This window comes from Pongo pygmaeus, chromosome 4, assembly GCF_028885625.2.
Source record: "Pongo pygmaeus isolate AG05252 chromosome 4, NHGRI_mPonPyg2-v2.0_pri, whole genome shotgun sequence".
In the NCBI taxonomy this organism is placed as follows: Eukaryota; Metazoa; Chordata; class Mammalia; order Primates; family Hominidae; genus Pongo; species Pongo pygmaeus.
Window position 1 is genome coordinate 115,603,640 of NC_072377.2, and position 18,778 is coordinate 115,622,417.

The window sequence follows — 18,778 nt, forward strand, 5'->3', positions numbered from 1 at the left end:
ATTACCATTTGGGACTTATTACGTGAGTTTGAGCTGAGTGTTTGTTACTTGAAACTGAAAGAGCTTTGGTCAATACATGGTCTGAATCATGCAGAGTAGCTATGGTTTAGTGTCCGTGGAAGACTGCTGAAACAGCCTCCAAAGTTCTTGGGTTAGAGAGCACTGGATGTATCAAGATGTGTGTCTTCCTTTACTCCTTTGCTGCAAAAGCTCCAGAGCCTATCAATTTGATGTACAGTCACTTGAATTAGGTTGCTTTTCTCTGCTCACAGTGAGTCTTCCTGTTATATAATGGCCTCATATTAACTGTCAGGTATTAAAATGTACAGATCATATATTCATTCCCTCCTCTAAGAATTTATAGCTGATGTTGCATTTTTATGTGGGATGTTTATAAATATTTTAAGAAGTATGCTGGGTTGCACAGGCTGGCATCCAAACAACAAAAGTAAAATACATTTTTGTTTTGTAATATTGCAAATTGATTTTAATAGCTTGACTTTCTTTAGCAATAATATATTAAAACATCCTAAGCCTCTTGATTGCCTGTATGAATGACCAAAATTTTATTGCAGTTTACCATGACTTTATGGCGATTTAATGTTTTATTGTGTATACGGGTGAAATAAACTCTTGAGAAATCTCTCATTGGGCTGGGAACTCCTTAAGATCTCCTTGTAAACATTTTTACATCTCATAAAAACTAAAGGCATTTAAAAATAGTGAGTGCTTTCTTTAAATGAGGTACTCTAGGGTCTGGCAAAATTATATTTGCCAGATAAAATAAATGTAAAATATATTTATATGTTGCAACCAAGAAAAAGAACATATAAAGTTGGAAAAATTCTTTTGAGTATTCATTCCTTTTTAAAGATTGCATCCTTGTTGGTTACTGTTTTCATTAAAGAATGAAAATTAAATGACTGTATGTTGTTCTCTATCATCTTGAAAGTTGTGATTGGTTATCGCCATTGATATGCACTTGGATTTCTCCTGAGGTCAACCTTTTCTTCCTCAGGAGAAGTAACTGAAAGGGGAGAACCCATTTCCCATTTGAAGCAGTCTCTTGGATATGCCTACAGAGTTTGGCTGTGAATTGCACATAAACTTCTTCACTTCTAAAACCATGTAAACTCTGGCTAGTTCAAAGGTTCGGGACAGCTCAAATGGCAGAAACCATAGAAAGAGTGCAGGTATCATATCTATCAATTGTTTTGATAAATGTTGTTGGAGAGGAAGACATTAAAACCTTTATGTCTACTATATAACTTTTAGATCTCTGAAATGCCAGCTCATTGTGATTAAAGGGGTCAATCATTGGGCTAAAGAGAATATCCCTAATTTTGGAATATCCTGAACTAAATCGCCATTGTCCCAAACATAGAGACCAAGTGGTGAACTAACTAGGATTCTTTCATGGCAAGCAACAGAAACTAACTCTGGATAACTTCAGCAGAAAAAGGAAATGTAGTGGCTCATATAATTAGAAGTTCAAAAGGCAAACCAGCATAACTGAATCTAGGGGCTTAAATTGTATCAACAGTCCTCATCATAACTCAGCAATATTTTTTCCTGTGTTGGCCTCATTTTAATAAAGTGATCTCCATATGGTATCAAAACTGTTCACTATTAGAAGCAGACTGTATCCTCTTTTGCTCTCATAATTTCAGAGAAAGGTGGAATACCTATTTCTTGATTGTTTGAGCAAAATTTTTGGGGAGGCTCCTGACTGGGATGACTTGGGTCTGGTGAATATTCCTAACCGTATCACAATGGCCAGGGAACAGGATACTCTCATTGGGTAGGTTGGGTTTTGTGCTACATCCGTGTGAGAAGGACAAGTGAAGTGAATGACGGCTCCACTGGGGTTTAGACAGACTTCCATATAAGAAAGGAAGGCAAAGAAGAAGGATAAGTTGAAATGAGCTTGGGCATTAGTTGTGACAGTGATGACTTTTGATAGGAAAGTGGGGACGATGCCATGTGAGGAGTCTGACAAGTTGTGTTGCATACTAGTTTCTGGCTGTATCTTATGTCGGAAGCAGAGAGAAAGGATGTGCAGCTGAAAGAGAAAGAGAGGAAGGAGACACACAAAAGCTAAGGAATTAGGCTCTGCCAATTGCCTGATTCACCCAGGTAGTTATTGCTGTTTCTATTTTCTGCTACAATGAAGGGGGGAGTTTCTTTCAGTTTATCTCTTTTATTTTGCCTTTTAGGTGGACAAAAAAATCGTAAGAACTGAGATAGGAGTTCTTCTTCGCCTCTCACATCCAAACATTGTAAGTGGTTTTTAACCTACTATTTCAAATGATTGCCAGAGCTAGGGAAAGGGACCTTTGTACTTCACTGTCAATGCTGATAATGAGAAGAGGATTCTCCCACCACTGATAGCTACTATGTGCTAGCTCTTGTCCTCATCTCATCACCTTTTCAATCCTTTGGCTGAATAAGTCTTACAAGTAATACCTCTGAAAAAATTCCAAAATAGACAAATTAGCAATATACACCATCTTTATTTTCATTCATAAAAGGATAAAAATCAAAGAGTTTTGTTTTGCTCTAATAAAACACTGGCTTTTTCCTTCTTTTGTGTGCCTATCTTATTAATTTTCCATTACTGAAAAAGCCTGTGAAGAAAATACATGGCTTTCCAAAGTAATTTCAGTCTGCTTTGAGAGAGGATCTGCTTCATGAACAATGTGAAGATGCAAATAAATGATGTACTTAAATGCAGAAAATAAAATGTCCTCAGAAGCTCTGCTTCAGGCTTTGTCCAGACAGCCTCTGAGGCAAAGATCTAGTAAAAAGCTTTCTTGAACTGATGAAGTGAAAAAGAACAAAATTATTTTCCAGGTCGCAAGTTATTTTTATGAATTAAGCCATCTACTTCAAGAAAGCATTTTTGCCCATTTCTCTGAGGAAGTTGTGATGTCCAGGGGGATGGCCTGCAATGCTTAGACTCAAGGCAAAGTGCTCAAAACTTAACATGTGAGTTAGGGAAGCATTCAGCTGTGAATAGCAGAAAACGTGAATAGGATGACTTAAACAAATATTTTCCATAAGCAAGCAACAAAAATCAGGCAGTTTTCTGGCTCAGCTCCTCAGTGCTGCCATTCCAGAACCCAAATACTATCCTTGGTTCTGCCATCCTCAGTGCGTTGACTTTCATTCTCACGCTTTTCCCTCCTGGGCCTAACATGGCTGCTCCACAATTTTTGCAAGTCATCACGTCTATATTCAAAATAGGAAGAAGATGGAAGGGTCTCAGCTGCCAATTCTCATAAGAAGAGTAAAAGGTTTCTCAGAAACTATGGCAGTGGAAGTCTCTTCAAATTTTATTGGCTGGAGCTAGTCACAAGATTACCCTTAACTGCATAGAGGCTGTGAAATTAGTGGCTAAGACCATTCATGATCCACAGTTTGGGGCTAGACACCATCTCTGAACAAATCAGAGTTCTGTTTATATTAAAGTAGGGAGAAAAGGGCTTTGGGTAAGCAGTTAATAAAATCTCCCACACTCCATCACCACTTTTACATTATCCATCTCTTCTCTCCAAAGATAAGTCAGTGTAGAATTTTCCTCAAGTGTAGACTAGTCCTGGCTACTAGATTCTCGTATATATGGAGAAAAATATCTAAAACTGCTTGGATTAACTGAATGTGATGAAGACCATGGAATGCTCAATCAAGTCACTGTCACCACTACTTTTCTGAGGATTCCTTCACCCACTGACAACTTTTTAGCTATTGATTGATATACCCTTTACATATAGGCAGACTTTAAGCTGGTCCTACCCTGCCTCAGACCCCTAATTTTAAGTTTTGTAATTCCCAGAAGAAATAGGTATTTTGTACCTCTAGCCACCATGATGTCTCAAATGGTTTAGGAAGTTGTGTTGTTTTTGTTTTAGATTTTTGAGCAATTTAGAAGTTGGGATGTTTTAGAAAAGTTAGAAAGTGTTTCCAAGGCAGATATTTTTCAACTGTCGAAAGGAAAAATGTAAACATTTTATAGGAACTTTGAAAAAACTGAGGTAACTGATAAAATCAACAACCCAGAAAGAGAGTGAGAAATAGCTAGCTGATAAAAGAATGAGGAAACTTTATTAACAGTGATCCAACATATTACTACTGCAGAATGTTGTTTTAGCCATAGTGTTAGCTATTTCCAAGAAAGATGGAATAAGAAATTTGTGATATTCTTTTTTTTATATCTTTCCCTAGATAAAACTTAAAGAGATATTTGAAACCCCTACAGAAATCAGTCTGGTCCTAGAACTCGTCACAGGAGGAGAACTGTTTGATAGGTGAGTTGGTTCTGGAAATATAACCACAGAAAGATTTACTTTTGGCCACCAAAAAATAATCTAAAGGACATTTCTCCTGAAACTTTTTATAATGACAGATTATACTTGTTGATAAATACTACTAAAAAAAAGTCTTAAGAAGAATGTTGAGGAAAGTGGGTAGTAGTAAGATGTAGGTACATGAAAACTTGAGATATTTAGTGAGTGAAAAGAGGAACCCTATAATATCTATTTATCTTTGCAAATATTTGTCTCCTCAATAAAAAGATAGAATGTTTAAAATCAAATTAAATTTAAACTAAATAGTAAGATTTTTGAGAATATCTTAAGAAAATATTTGAAATATTTGAAAATATTTGAAAATTATAAAAAATTAAACATGTACTCTGTCCTCTGTTATGATCCAAAAGCTCATAAAACTCAATAATCTTCAAATGATTATTTTTAAGCTTATTTTCTTTAGAAGTCTGTGTAAAGAGTTCCATGTTGCAAAGTAAACATGTTCTGTTATAGCCAATTATTGCCAACTTTGGTTTCCTGTTCATATGTTCATCTTTCAAAGCAGAGGAGTGAGAATGGAGGGGGGTGGGGGTGGGGGTGGGGGTTGGAGCCTGGAAATCTGGCAGAGCATAATATATGCAAACTATTTGTACAAGACACACAAACTTTATGTTTCCATAGTTGTTCCATCTTCCCCACCCTCTTAGGAGAATTCTGTATTTGTGCTGATGGGCTCTTGAGAGCCTTTTGCTGTGTTCATCAGGTAATCAAAAAAGAATGGAATTTAAAGAAGACAAAGAGACTAAGTAGGCATATATTAGAAATGGTAAGAAGCCATGCATGAATGGAAAAGTTTTGGTTAAAAAAATGGGGCAAGAGACAGGTAGACTGCAGTTTATGGGGAAGATAGAAGAGACTGAGGGAACCATTGGTGTACCCTGAGTGCCTGGATCACAGCAAATGCTCCATAAATATTTGCTGAATGAATGAATGAACAACTGCTACAGTGAATGGACTCTGAGGAGAAAGATATCTAAAGGGGATTAGTTTTGAATGTGTTGGGAGAGGAACAGTCCTTCACTTTTGACAGGGTCTGAATGTTTGTGTGCCCCCAAAATTCATTTGCCAAAATCTTGATCCCTAAGATAACGGTATTAGGAGATCGGATCTTTGGGAGGTCATTAGGTCATAAAGGTGGAGCCCCCCAGAATGAGATTAGTGCCCTTATAAAAGAGGCCCTAGAGAGCTGCCTTTCCCCTTTTACTATGTAAGGACACAGCAAGAAGGTGCCTTCTATGAGAAAGCGGGCCCTCACCAGACACAAAATCTTCTGGTGCCTTGATCTTGGACTTTCCAGCCTCCAGACCTGTGAGAAATAAATGTTTGATATGTCTAAGACACACAGGTTATGTTATTTTTAAATAGCACCTCAAATGGACTAAGACACCTTCCTTCCCACCCCTACTCTACCCAGTTAAATTTGCTGCCTCTTCCAGAGCTTTCAAAAGTATTCATATTGTTTTTCAAAGGTTCTGTCTCTTTTTAACATTACCCAGTGAAAATTTGGATCTTTAGGTGAGAAGGAGCAAAAGGCCTGGCTTCATTACAACTACATATGTATGTGTAACAGATATACATCTGAATTTTGTTCATATATATGTTGACACTTCCTTGGATCAGGTTCACCACATTATTAGACTTTAAACATTATAACATTTTGACTATTTTCACATTTTAAGAATAATAAGTCAGCTGAAGGAAGTGAGCATCAGTAGCCTAAAGTCATACAGTTCTGGCAGCAGTTGTTTTTTTGAAAGACTCATAGTTGTGAATCCTGACTCTACAACTGAAAGATGACTAACTAAGCTAGAATAATTTACTTAACTTCTCTGAACCTCAGAACAAATTTGAAGTGGCTTTATATTGCTAATAAAGCTTAGATGGCTCTAATCCACTGTGAAGATACTCTTTTCACATGTTCCCATGTCCTCAAGCAAGACTCTCCTGGCCTAGCTAATTTGGGTATTGCCACAATATGCCTATAATGGCTCCTTTTTCAACACCTCTTTAGCTGAGTCTTTTTTACGGATGTATTCCTTCTTTAGGTACATTAATAGAGTCAGTTTATAGTCAGATCCTGGTGGTTTTGGAGCTATGAGCTCTCTCTAAGGAGACCTTGCATATTTCTCTGCTAATTACGGTCTATCAGAGAGAACTCTCATGTTTTTAAATTATAAATAATTGCAGGACAGGAATGCCACACTGAAGCAATCATCTACTAATAGTATTTGCTATTTACTTACCTACCTCTATTGGTTTGAGTTAATTGGGAATCAAGGGTTTCTCCTTCTCTTCTTCCCAACCTTTCTTCCATGAAAGAATTTAGGATGAAATTTAATTCAGCTATAGCTAAAAATGGAAAAACTAAATGCTATTGATAAATTTCATTTGGAGAGATAAATGGATGAAATATTCATATTTAAAGAAAACATCTGAAGAATGGCAGACAGCCAGTAAAGCACTCAACTGTTAGTGGTTTTAAAAGATAGAGTCTTTTCCTTTGCATGTTGTGGTCCACAACATTGACCTAGCTGATATGAACTTGGTCTCTCCATTAAGTTACTTAATTCTGCAGTTATCTTTAAATTTTATCAAGCTGAAAATACATTCTGCATTATTATCCAATGTATTGATTTCTTTCTTGAGAGTTAAAAGGTAATATGATCTCTTTTTTGTTCTTGGGTCAAGACAGATTTACTTAATTGTGATGATAAGAATTCATTCCGGGTCTAATGATGACTCTAATAGTACGTAATAAATGAACTAGGGGAGTAATTGCTGAAGAGATAATCATATGAGTCAATTATACTGAAAAAGGTTGTATTTAATTAGCAAAAAATCTGTTCTATAATGCTTATAAAAATTAAACATTGTCAAAATCCAAGTAGAATCTGCTGTTTTATGTAGAATTTAAATAGTAAATTACATAGGACAGTTTATTAGAAATTTTGGAGTAAAATCCGTGATTTGTTGTGCCCAGGAAAAATCTAAAACATAAATAAATTTGCACAATTATGACATCATGAGAAGAACAAAGCTCCTATGAAGTTTCTGTTTAACTGTTCTCAGTTTGGTCTCAACTCTTAAAACCTCAACATCATTTTCATTGAATTATTGAAATGGACAAGGTGTGAGTTTTGCTTTAAGAGCAAGTTTTGAAGTTTTTTTCCCTCAAAAATGACTGTATTTTAAGACAGCAAATTTAGCAATATCCTTACAGTCTTCTAATTAAATCAAAAGTATTTTTTCTTGATTTTTGTCAGATAACTCCAGTATCTAAGTATAGTTTTGAATTTTTAAAAAATTGTCATGGGTTTTTTTCTGTTTTCTTTTTCTTTTTTTGTTTTATCACTTTTTTCTAAAGAATTTTATTTTTATGTAACTTTTAAGTTCAGGGGTACATTTGCAGGTTTGTTATATAGGTAAATGTGTGTCATGGCAATTACAGATTGTTTCATCACCCGAGTATTAAACCTAGTATCCACTAATCCATTAGTTATTTTTCCTGATCCCCTCCATTCTCCCAATTTCCACCCTTCAAAAGGCCCCAATGTGTGTTGTTCCCCACTATGTGTCCATGTGTTCTCATCATTTAGCTCCCACTTATAATTAAGAGCATGCGGTATTTGGTTTTCTGTTCTTGTGTTAGTTTGCTAATGATAATGGCCTCCAGTTCCTTCCATGTCCCTGCAAAGGACATGATCCATTTCTTTTTGTGTTTTTGCTTGCTTGTTTAGGCTTGTTCCAGTGCGAAACATTATGTGTAAAAGGTTTTAGAATTTGAGGCCTGGAATGCTGTTACCTTCCAAAAAAGGAGATTTTCTTTTGTTGTGGCGGGCATTTAAGGTTAACAAACAGATCATTTTAATACAATCGGATATTAGACTAATTCAAAGCTGGGCTTCCTAATGGCTGGTGTATTTCTTGTCAAGTCTTATTCCCAAGGCTTTGCTCTTTGAAGGTCTCAACTTTAAGCCAGGGCATTATACCAGGGCTATTCTTACTTGGCAGACCCTCAGTGCCAACTTCTGTACCCCTAGCTCTGTGTAATGGCCAGAAACTTTATTCACCTTCTCCTCCTGTCAGCTGCTGTGTTGGAATAAGTAAATGCCTTCAGAAGGAAAGCAGAGGCATCAGATGGCAGGTTTGCTTTGCTGGGTTTTTCTTCTCTTCTGGATCTTGATTCCTAAATCCCTCTCTTCCTTAGTGTATTAGTTAGGGATCTGTAAAGGGACAGAACTAATAGGATAGATGTATGTATGTAGGGGAGTTTATTAGGAGAATTGACTCACGCAATCACAAGCTGAAGCTCCACAAAAGGCCACCTACAAACTGAGGAGCCAGGAAGCCAGTCTGAGTTCTCAAACCTCAAAAGTAGAGAAGCTGATAGTGCAGCCTTCAGTCTGTGGCCAAAGACCCGAGAGCCCCCTGGCAAATCACTAGTGTAAGTCCAAGAGTCCAAAAGCTGAAGAACTTGGAGTCTGATATTCAAAGGCAGCACAGGAGAAAGATGGAGACCAGAAGACTTAGCCATTCTAGTCTTTCCACGTTCTTCTGCCTGCTTTTATCCTAGCCACGCTGGCAGCTGATTAAGGGTGGGTCTGCATCTCCCAGTTCACCGTTAATCTCCTTTGGCAACACCCTCACAGACACACCCAGGAACAATACTTTACATCCTTCAATCCAATCAAGTTGACACTCAATATTACCATCACACCTGATAACTCTCTGATTTGTTCAAATAGATTTTTTTTTAATTTTATTGAGTTTGTTTTTATTTTTCTTACCTGGAGACTTGTCTGACCCACCATTGCTGAGAGCAAAAATTCACATACGGTTTTAAATTTTTTTCCAGACACTAATGTATTTTCCTGATTTAAAAAGTCAGCCTATTTGAGCAAGCAGGATGAAAAGCAGTATACTCACTATGCAAATACGAAAACAGAATTAGTAAAGGTTAATGATCTCCCCAGTCTAGGCAACCAGACTGTATTCTGATCCAATCCTTTCCTTCTTTTAGGGTCTCACTTCCTTTCTTATTAAGTCCAGTTTGTCTCTGGCATATCATTTCCAAGAAAATAAATATCTGTTTATACATGGAAAATCCATGATGTATTGATTGATCCTATGCAAACCTATGTATCTATATAGCCCACTCAGTAACTCTCTCTTCACCTTTTTTGAGGTATTATTATCCATATTTTTCCATAGCATAAACTTAAAAAGGTATTAATAAGTCATAAGACCTCACCTCCAGTCCTACTATATGAATCCTAATAGTAATCTGTACTTCAGCATTTCTAGATCTCTCATTCTTGGTGGAAACAAATTGAATTTTCAGGGCATTGCTGTTAGAAAAAAGTTCGAGAAATGGAACTGAGGTTGTTTCTTGTCCCAGTCTTTCTAGAGTTGTATCATGGTTGGTATTAGGATTTAACAAACTTAGAAAAAGTCTGCATTTGTGAAGACCATTGTATCAGAAATTAGTCATCATTGTAATTATCTAATGAGTGATTCTATAAAATGTGATTGTTCAGAAAGGATAGTTAGTGAATATAATGAGGAACATTTTTGAGATCCTATTGGGTTGCTGGCAGAGTGTGCAGGGCAATTTATTAACATGATACTATTTAATCATTATAGCAACACATATATAAAGTAGGCTTTGATATATACATTTTATAGACAAGATAACTGAGGATCAGAGAGGTCTGTTAACTTCTGTTAGGTCATTCAGCTTATATATGATCTAATAATAATTAAATAAGATTGGACTCAAGTATGTCACATTCCAAAGTATATAAATTTTTCTACCATGTCATGCTGCTGCAAATGCCAGAACTCTTATGCTTAAAAATAAAACTTAAGATTAGTAATCTAACGTTTGTCCTACTTGAGTGTTGGCTTAACCTGACCTTTAATTTGTATATAGTTGCTTTTCAACCATGGACATTTTAAATAGATCTCTTTATGTGGCTTTATCTGGCTATATGTGAAGAAAACTTATACTTTGATTTGGACTAGACTTACAGTTTACTTTTTCTAGAAGCTTGGCCATAAAATGAAAGATAGAGGTGAGGTAGTAGAACACACTGGATAAATGGAAGTTTATTATTTTAAGCTGTAGGTCTAGGAACACATTGATTTGCTGATGGGAAGGAGCTCATAAGAAAGAGAAGCAGGAGAGATTTGTATAAGAGGGACCTAAATTTGGAACAACATTTTAGGAAAGGCATGAAGGGAATGAGATCTAGAGTCAGATAAAGGGATTTGGTTTTTAGAAAAAACTCTTCTTCCTCTGAAGCAGAAAGAAAGAGACAAAGGGTCAAAGGAGCTAGATTAATCAAAGCAATTTTGAAAAAGAAAGACTTTTGGAATAAGTTGGAAGACACTGTTGGGACTGAGATGTAATTGTACCTTACTTATAAACTAATAAAAGAGCCTATTATTCTTTTATGGATGCTGGAAAGCACATGATTCCTGGATCAGAGACAAAGGGCCTTATTACTCATGGCACAGCAAACGTTATGGGCATTAGCAAGTCTGTCAGTTCCCCTTGCCCTTTGAGTTCCATGGAGGCAGTACAGTGGGGCCAGATAGATGCCTACAACTGGAATTAGATGTGTTACAAGAGGGGAGATAATTTTTTTTTTTTTTTTTGTATTTTTAGTAGAGACAGGGTTTCACCATGTTCGCCAGGATGGTCTGGATCTCTTGACCTCGTGATCCACCCACCTTGGCCTCCCAAAGTGCTGGGATTACAGGCATGAGTCACCACACCCAGCCAAGGGGAGATCATTTAAATGTCATCAACTGGAGAATGAACAACCATTCAGCAATGAAAAGGAATGTTCCTTTGATACACACTGCAACATGGGTGAACTTTAAATAAAGTTTATGCTAAGGGAATGAAGCCAGACATGGAAGACTATATATGCTATGACTCTATGACTTTATAAGGAATTTCAAGAAGGGGAAAATATATAGACAGAAGCAAAGCAGTGGTTTCCTAGGGCTGGAAATAGAAGTGTGGTGGGGTATAAGACGTTTAGGTAGTTCGGTCTTGATAGCCTCTATTTTTCCAGTATTGTTAAAGAAGGGAAATTGATCTCCTAATACTAACTGGTAAAGAATGGAATAGGGCACTTGAAGAAGGAACTGGTGAAGATTTTAAGTGAGATTGTGTGAACAGACGAGGGCAAGAAAAAGGGCTTTTGAGGAGCACTGAAATTCTGCTAATGCTGAAGGCTATGCATATTTGGAGACTCTGGTCTCTGTAGCATTATATATTACTGGCTTACTCCTCCATATCATTCATGGAGTTTTGGACAGCATCTCTTTTTCTCTTGGCTTTCATCCAGCTTTTCAGCCGTCTCCCTCTTGATCTCTTTCCTGAGTTCCTCTTCCCCTCCCCACCTCTTAAGTTCCCTTTAAACTTCTTCCTACATTCTTGTTAGATGAATTTTACACTCATCTGTGGCTTGAGCCACACTGGTGGCTACAGTCTCAGCTAAGATGAAAACTATATTTTCAGCAGTCTACTAGGCTTCTCACCGAGTCCCATTAGCACCTCTAAATCAAATGAACTCAGCATCCCTCTCTCAGTCTCACTCCCCTTCCCTGTGAACTGATTCACCAACTAAACTAATCAACATGAATTTCTCCCTTTTCCTTTAGATTCTCCTTCCCTGTTCCCTATAATTCTTCCTCTGAGCAGCTTTGAAATCTGTTCCCTTTTCCCTTTCTCAGTGCTTCTGCCCTGTTGCACCTTTGCATTATTTCCCATTGCAGTAGACTCCTAGAGAGTATTACTTTCACTCCTTTCCATCCATCTGTGTTTAAGCATGGATTTGATCAGGTCAGCCCAGGAAGCTACTCACTACTTTCACTTAAAGTCAATACTTTTAAACATGACAAAAAAAGCCCACTTACAATCTGGCCCTACCTTCCCATGCTGGCTTTACCACCCACTTTGTTCTCTTCCCACCAATGTATTAACCACTGTATATTGTCTCCACCCTCAAGGAGCTCATAGTCTAAAGAGGGAAAGTAAAAATGTGACATAGACTCTAATATTTTTTAAGCATCACCTTCCAAGTAAAGCATATTAGGGATTATAATGGCCACAATATCACAAATTTTTTTTAATGAGGGCTAGGAAATAAAAAGAAATAAAAATAATAATCAGGACATAAAAGAGAGATCATCAGATGTTTGGTGTTTGTTAGAGATTGGCCCCATATTCAGCTCTAAGTATTCGTGTGGGGATGATAAGTGCTATAATCAGGGCATAAACACAGTGTGTAGAGTACAAAACAAGGGGGTTTTGTAAGTCAGAAATTGCTTCAGGAAGGAGTAAACTCTTTTGAGCTGACTCTTATGTGAGAAATTGGAAATTAGCAGGCAGAGGCCAGAAGGAAGGGCCTATTGTGGCAAAATGATGTTCAAAAGCACAATCGTACACTGTTGGGTAAAATATGAGCATCTTAGTCTCAATTTTAAAAGCTGAGCTAGGTAGAAAGCAAGCAGGGGCTAGATATTTGTTAAGTGAATGATTAAATAAACAGTGTGCTCCTGAGCAATATATATATGTGTGTTTTTTGTTTGTTTGTTTTTGAGACGGATTCTCGCTCTGTCGCCCAGGCTGGAGTGCAGTGGCGTGATCTCGACTCACTGCAAACTCCACCTCCCGGGTTCACTCCATTTTCCTGCCTCAGCCTCCCAAGTAACTGGGACTACAGTCACGCACCACCACGCCCCGCTAATTTTTTTATATTTTTTTAGTAGAGACGGGGTTTCACCGTGTTAGCCAGGATGTTCTTGATCTCCTGACCTCGTGATCTGCCTGCCTCGGCCTCCCAAAGTGCTGGGATTACAGGCGTAAGCCACCACGCCCGGCTGCAATGTATGTATCTTTGAGTCAGGCCTTTTATCTATAGTATGAGAGAAGTAGACTGGGAATCTCTTAGGCCAATTCCCAGATTTGCAATTTGATTTGACCTTCTCTTTCTCTTGTCAGCTCCCTGGCCAGCACCCACATTGATCCACAATTCCCTGACTTTCTTCTTAGTATTCGAATGTAACAGGTGCTAGTAGTATCTTTGCAACTACTCTTTTGAAAAGTATATGAACTTGACATTCTTTGGCAGGAAAGTTCTTACAGAAAGCACCAAAACAGACAATGATGTCATCAATAAAATGAGAAGCTGTGATTGAAACTTACAAAGAAGTGGTAGATTTACACAGAGTACAGCAGATTTCATTTTAATATAATTTTGTATGTAACAGCATAATGGTGTACTGGCAGCCCTTAAGACTTGGTTCCTGAAACTTTATATTATTTGGGGCTTTTACTCTCTGTCATTTGATCCTTCAGTACACATTCTCATCAGACCAATATCTTTCTCACATAAACCTAGTCATCTGCAGTTATTATGCAGCCATTTGAGAAAAAGCTGTGAGTGGTGGGCAGAGCAGCAGGGCTCCTAATCTATGTGCCAGGAAGTCTGGGGCCTCAGGATATGATCAGATTAGAGCTCTTCAGCTGCTGTGCGTGTGTTAACTGCCTGGATGGAGATGCGCTCAATTCAATTTGTGGCAATTAGTGTTACAGAAGCAAATGCACCAGAGTCATATATTACAGCAGCTCCATAGAGAGAAATGAGCATTGCCTGTATTTTTTCATCCTATAAATTTTAAATGATTGGAAGAAAAACACACCAACTGAGGAGAAGAGCACGGGCACCAGCACAGCGAGCAGTGGAAGTAAAAGGCACAGTCGTGGAGTAAGAGAGCCTGTTGAAGCCAGAGGCTTTCAGTGGAGGAGCTTGGAGAAATATACCACCTTCGTGCTTCCTTCCCAGATCTCCAGATGTCTGCTAGGCCCCCTGGCAGCTGAGGGACCTGTAAGAACTGGAGTCTCAGGGCAGCCTTTTGAGTCAGTGTTGTGATTAAAATCCTAGAAGACATTTTGTTTTGAGCTCTGAGCCCTCTGGCCTAGCCCACAATGGAAGGCTGGGAAACTGTGTGGCACAGAGGCAAACCACAGGGCCTTGGGCCTGTGACAATTAGCTTAAAATGCTGGTGGCATCTTAACTGCTTCCTTATTATTTTTCAAATCATGAAACAGAAATTAGTTTACTAAATCTGAAGAGAAATACAGCAATAACTATGTTTAAATATGAAAAAACGAAAATACCAGCCAAAATTATCCCTCTATTTTTACAGCTTTAAAACCCCTACAATGATTAAATATTTCATTGCTTCTAAAACTAGAGTCATGAGTATATTTCGTATAAAGCTATAAAACCTTGACTGTCTATCCATGGTTCAATTTCATTGGCAAATTTTTTGAGATGCCAGCTAAATTGTATAAAGAAATTACGTGTCACCTCATGAAACAAATACTCCATTTTAAGGAATTTAAATTACTTTGATTTTGTTTAAAATAAGTTTCTAAAAAGATTCATGCTATTCCAGCAATATCTAAAACTATGTAACTCTGAGTTTCTTCCTAAAGCCAGCAATAATCTTTTCACTTATTGCATTGTCCTCTGGGAAGCATCCACACAGCTGTTCTTCCTCTGGAGTCATGGCCAGTGTACTTGTGATGGGAATCATTTCTGAGTCCAGTGCTTTTGTTCCCCATGATAATGAACATAGGCAAAAGTATTGTCCAGATATCCACAATCTGAAATTTTTCTGACATCCATTCACTTGGCAATTGGTATTGATTCCATAAATATTTACTTACTATGGGCAAGTCTTGCAGCTAGGCTCTGTGGGTGATCCAAGCAACAGTCTAGTGAGAAGGCTAGTAATTTTACCACAGTGCCCCGCAGAAGGTTCTGGACAAACACATCTACTCTTGTCATACAACTGAAATTCAGAGAAATAAATTGCAAGGTTTCATTTTGCTTTGCTTGGCCACTAGCATCTTCACTTGCAAGCATAGTTCTAAGTTGTAAACCTGCATTTACGACTTGGGTTCATTGCTATTGAACTTTTCAGTCAGACATGGATAGCCTGAATGGCAGCTCAACTTATAAAATATTTAAAATGGGATGTCTGAGTTTCAGAAAACTAACCCTGTGACAATCTGTTTAAAGAATCATCTGGGAACAAAACTCCTTTTAGCAGAAACTGCCTGGAATAGAAGTAGTCGAAGGGTGATGGTTGGCCAAGATGCAGTGTGCAGAGTTCACATTGAAATGAGGTGGGGAGGCACTTGAGTTTTGTGCCCTTGCCCCACATATCTACTGTACAGATGCTGTTCTCACTACAGAATTAATAAATCCCTTGGTTGTACAAACCTTACATAACATACATTACATCTATGATAATGTTTTTTGTTTGTAACTTTGTTTACTCCACCATCTGTGGTCTCATCTCGGGCAGAGCCCAAATCTTATTCTGTTTATATCCAGCAAGTACCTGGCTCACATTAGAAGTTATGAGTGTGGATGAATATCACCACCTTCTTCTTCCATACCTATCCCGACCCCCAACTGCCACCCTCCTTGCATCTGAAAAATTTCTGTACACCTTTCAGGTGTGAACTGAGATATAGCTATTTCTGGAATCCTTTCCTCACGCTGCATGGCCTCCAGAATAGATTACCCGCATTTTCTCAGAGCTCTCAGGCCATTCTTTAATACCTCTATCACATCATTTAGCACACTGTGTTGAATGTTGTCTGTCTACTTATACCAAGAGAAAGCCCATGAGTGCAGAGGCCATGTCCAGTTCACTACTGAGTGGCCAGCACATAACAGTCACTCCATAATATTTATTGAATAAATAAATTAGCAGATACATCTGTTGGAATGCATCCTCTGATTAAGTAAATGAATTATTTCACTAACTTAACATATATTGGGGAAAATTAGTAAAGTTTCTATTAACTATTCTTCATATGCCTACTACTCGTCTCTCCCTCCCACGTGAACACAGCCCCCAAGAAAATTCACTCTTCCATCAAGCCAGGCCCTGGACATTCCCACAAGAACATATTCTGAAACTCAGGCACTATCTTAGTCCTTTCAGTCTGACATAACAAAATTTCTTACACTGAGTGGCTTATAAACAACAGAAATTTATTTCTCACAGTTCTGGAGGCTGGAAAGTCCAAGATAAATGTGTCAGCAGATTCGATGTCTGCTGAGGGGCTGCCTTTTGATTCATGGATGGCACTTTCTAGCTGTGTCTGCACATGGTGGAAGGGGCAAAGAAGCTTTCTAGGGTCTCTTTTATAAAGGCATGAATCCCATTCATGAAGGTTCATCCTTCATGATAGAATCACCTCCCAAAGGCTCCACCTCCTAATACCATCACATTGGTGATTAGGTTTCAACATATGAATTTGGGGGAGACATAAACATTTAGCTCACAGTAGGCACTTAACCCTAACTTATAGCCAAATGAAAATACAGAAGATATTTAGACTGAAGCTTGAGACTACATAATAAACCAAAATATAGAGAGGAGATTCTAGTGGGTGAAGTACCTACTTTCTGAAGAGTGATGATGCCTCTAAGAACTGTGTGTTTAATAGACACCTAAGGGAGACAGCTCATGGTTGTGGAAGTTGGCTCTCTTCAACCACAAGGAGCGCCATTTGCATGAGTAGTGCCCCCTGGAAAAGTACTGCAAAGCAGCTGTGGTAAAGCTCTAGCCTGGGTGAGTGACTATGGGGAAAATCCACACTGTTTGTTGTAGGCCAGAAGGTAATTGATTTTATTCCCTTCTGGAGATAATATAAGGTTGCAAAGAAGTTTAACAGCTATTCTTCTCCATCATCTTTGTAACAACTCCCCTCTTTTAATTAAACTGGACAAAGCCAAGCTCCTGAGGCTATAGGTACAGGGCACAGAGGAGACACTAATTACATTTGTGCTGGATGATAGAGATACCGCAAAATCCACGTTTAGAGTAAGATGCAGAGAATGATGTCATGGTAGCCAAAGTCCTGAACTTACTCTGTCACAATAGTACTTCTTTTCCCCTTCCCTCATACTTGAAATGTTCAGAAAGTATAGTTGCATGAAGCATGTCAGTTAAATTTTTATAAGTAGACCATTTAACCTAATCATGAATTGGAAAATTTTATAGTTTTGTAAGTAAATATCATAAGAAAATGATATTCAAGAACAAGTGAATAATCGTTCCCTAAGTATTGTAATCTATTTTCTTTCATTTGACCCTAGTGCTGGTAAAGTATCCCAAAAATAAAAAGATGATGAATTTGCATTGCTTACCAATGTTCTAAATAACTAAATAAGGAAAATAAGGTAATTGAAATTTTTGCCTCAATATATTGTTTCTGAATTTTAATAATTATAATCATTGAGGTCTTTTAATATATTTTATACTTTTGACATATCTGTTTTGTTCTGCTGCTTCTCACCCCCACCCCATCCCCTATTTTGGAAACATTTTATAGATTTTAAATTCAACTTTTAATACCAGCTACTTTGAGAACTTAAAACTTCTTGTCACAACATCTAAAGAAAACAGAAATCAAAGAAAAGTACTTTCTGAAAAATATGCTATTTGCGGTACCATCTAAGAAAAGTTTCTATTTAAAATGACAAACATTGTTGAAACTGTCCTTTATGTTTTGAATTAACCATTTTCAAACTTTGTGCCAGCTGAAGTCATCTTATGCAATGCTATTAGAAATGTGTTTTCTCCTGAAATTCTGGAAAGTTAGACATAGCAACAAAGTAGTTTTTCAGTCTTCCAAAAGCTTCTCATAAGACTAGACAGCGACTTGTTCTGAAAAATCAAAAACTCACTGACAATATCTACAGCAAAACCAGGTGGCAGGATATCCTCATGAAGCCTAACATACAAGTGAGTGAGGACCAACTAATGACGACAGGAAGAGCCATGTGGAATGATCACCTGTACACAAAGAAGCAAGGGAAGCAAGAAGACAAATGAGAGATCCCGAAGCAGGCAAACACTCAAGCCTCTCAAATCTTCAAGTTATTTGGAAGAAGGATAGGTCAATACAAAAAGAGAAGCTGAAATTGGGAGTAATTTTTACCATCCAAATTTCTGAAAAGTACAAGGGGTGCACCTGCAGTAAGGTCTAAAAAGCTAATTCATTGTCAAGGCCTTGTGAACTCCTGAAACAAAAATCTAAAGTCCCTTGGGGAAAAGGTTCTACACTTAGGAAAAACTGCTGGGAAGAGAATCCAAGTTAATCAGTGTAGAGACGGTAAAGGCAAGGGAATGAAGTTCCAGGGGAGGGGAAGAGATCTCAGAAAGAATGAGGGCATATTTTTGAACGCTTCATGAACATAACCAGAAACTTAAGAGCCATGAAACTAGAAAAGATATCCTGAGCTATCACTCTGTCAAAAGGTTAAGTAAACCAATTTGGCTTAAAAATGGACAGCAACAGA

The 18,778-nt window shown here is 37.7% G+C and overlaps 1 protein-coding gene across 2 annotated transcripts in view; it reads left to right on the forward strand.

Moving 5' to 3' along the window:
• Nucleotides 1-18,778, forward strand: part of CAMK4 (calcium/calmodulin dependent protein kinase IV) — a 262,172-nt gene that overhangs the window by 142,707 nt on the left and 100,687 nt on the right. For both annotated transcript variants that reach the window (XM_054488028.2, XM_063665128.1), the window contains exons 3-4: nt 2,217-2,279; nt 4,225-4,307. In XM_054488028.2, the coding sequence (XP_054344003.1) occupies nt 2,217-2,279; nt 4,225-4,307 (146 nt within the window). The remainder of the gene's footprint in view (nt 1-2,216; nt 2,280-4,224; nt 4,308-18,778) is intronic.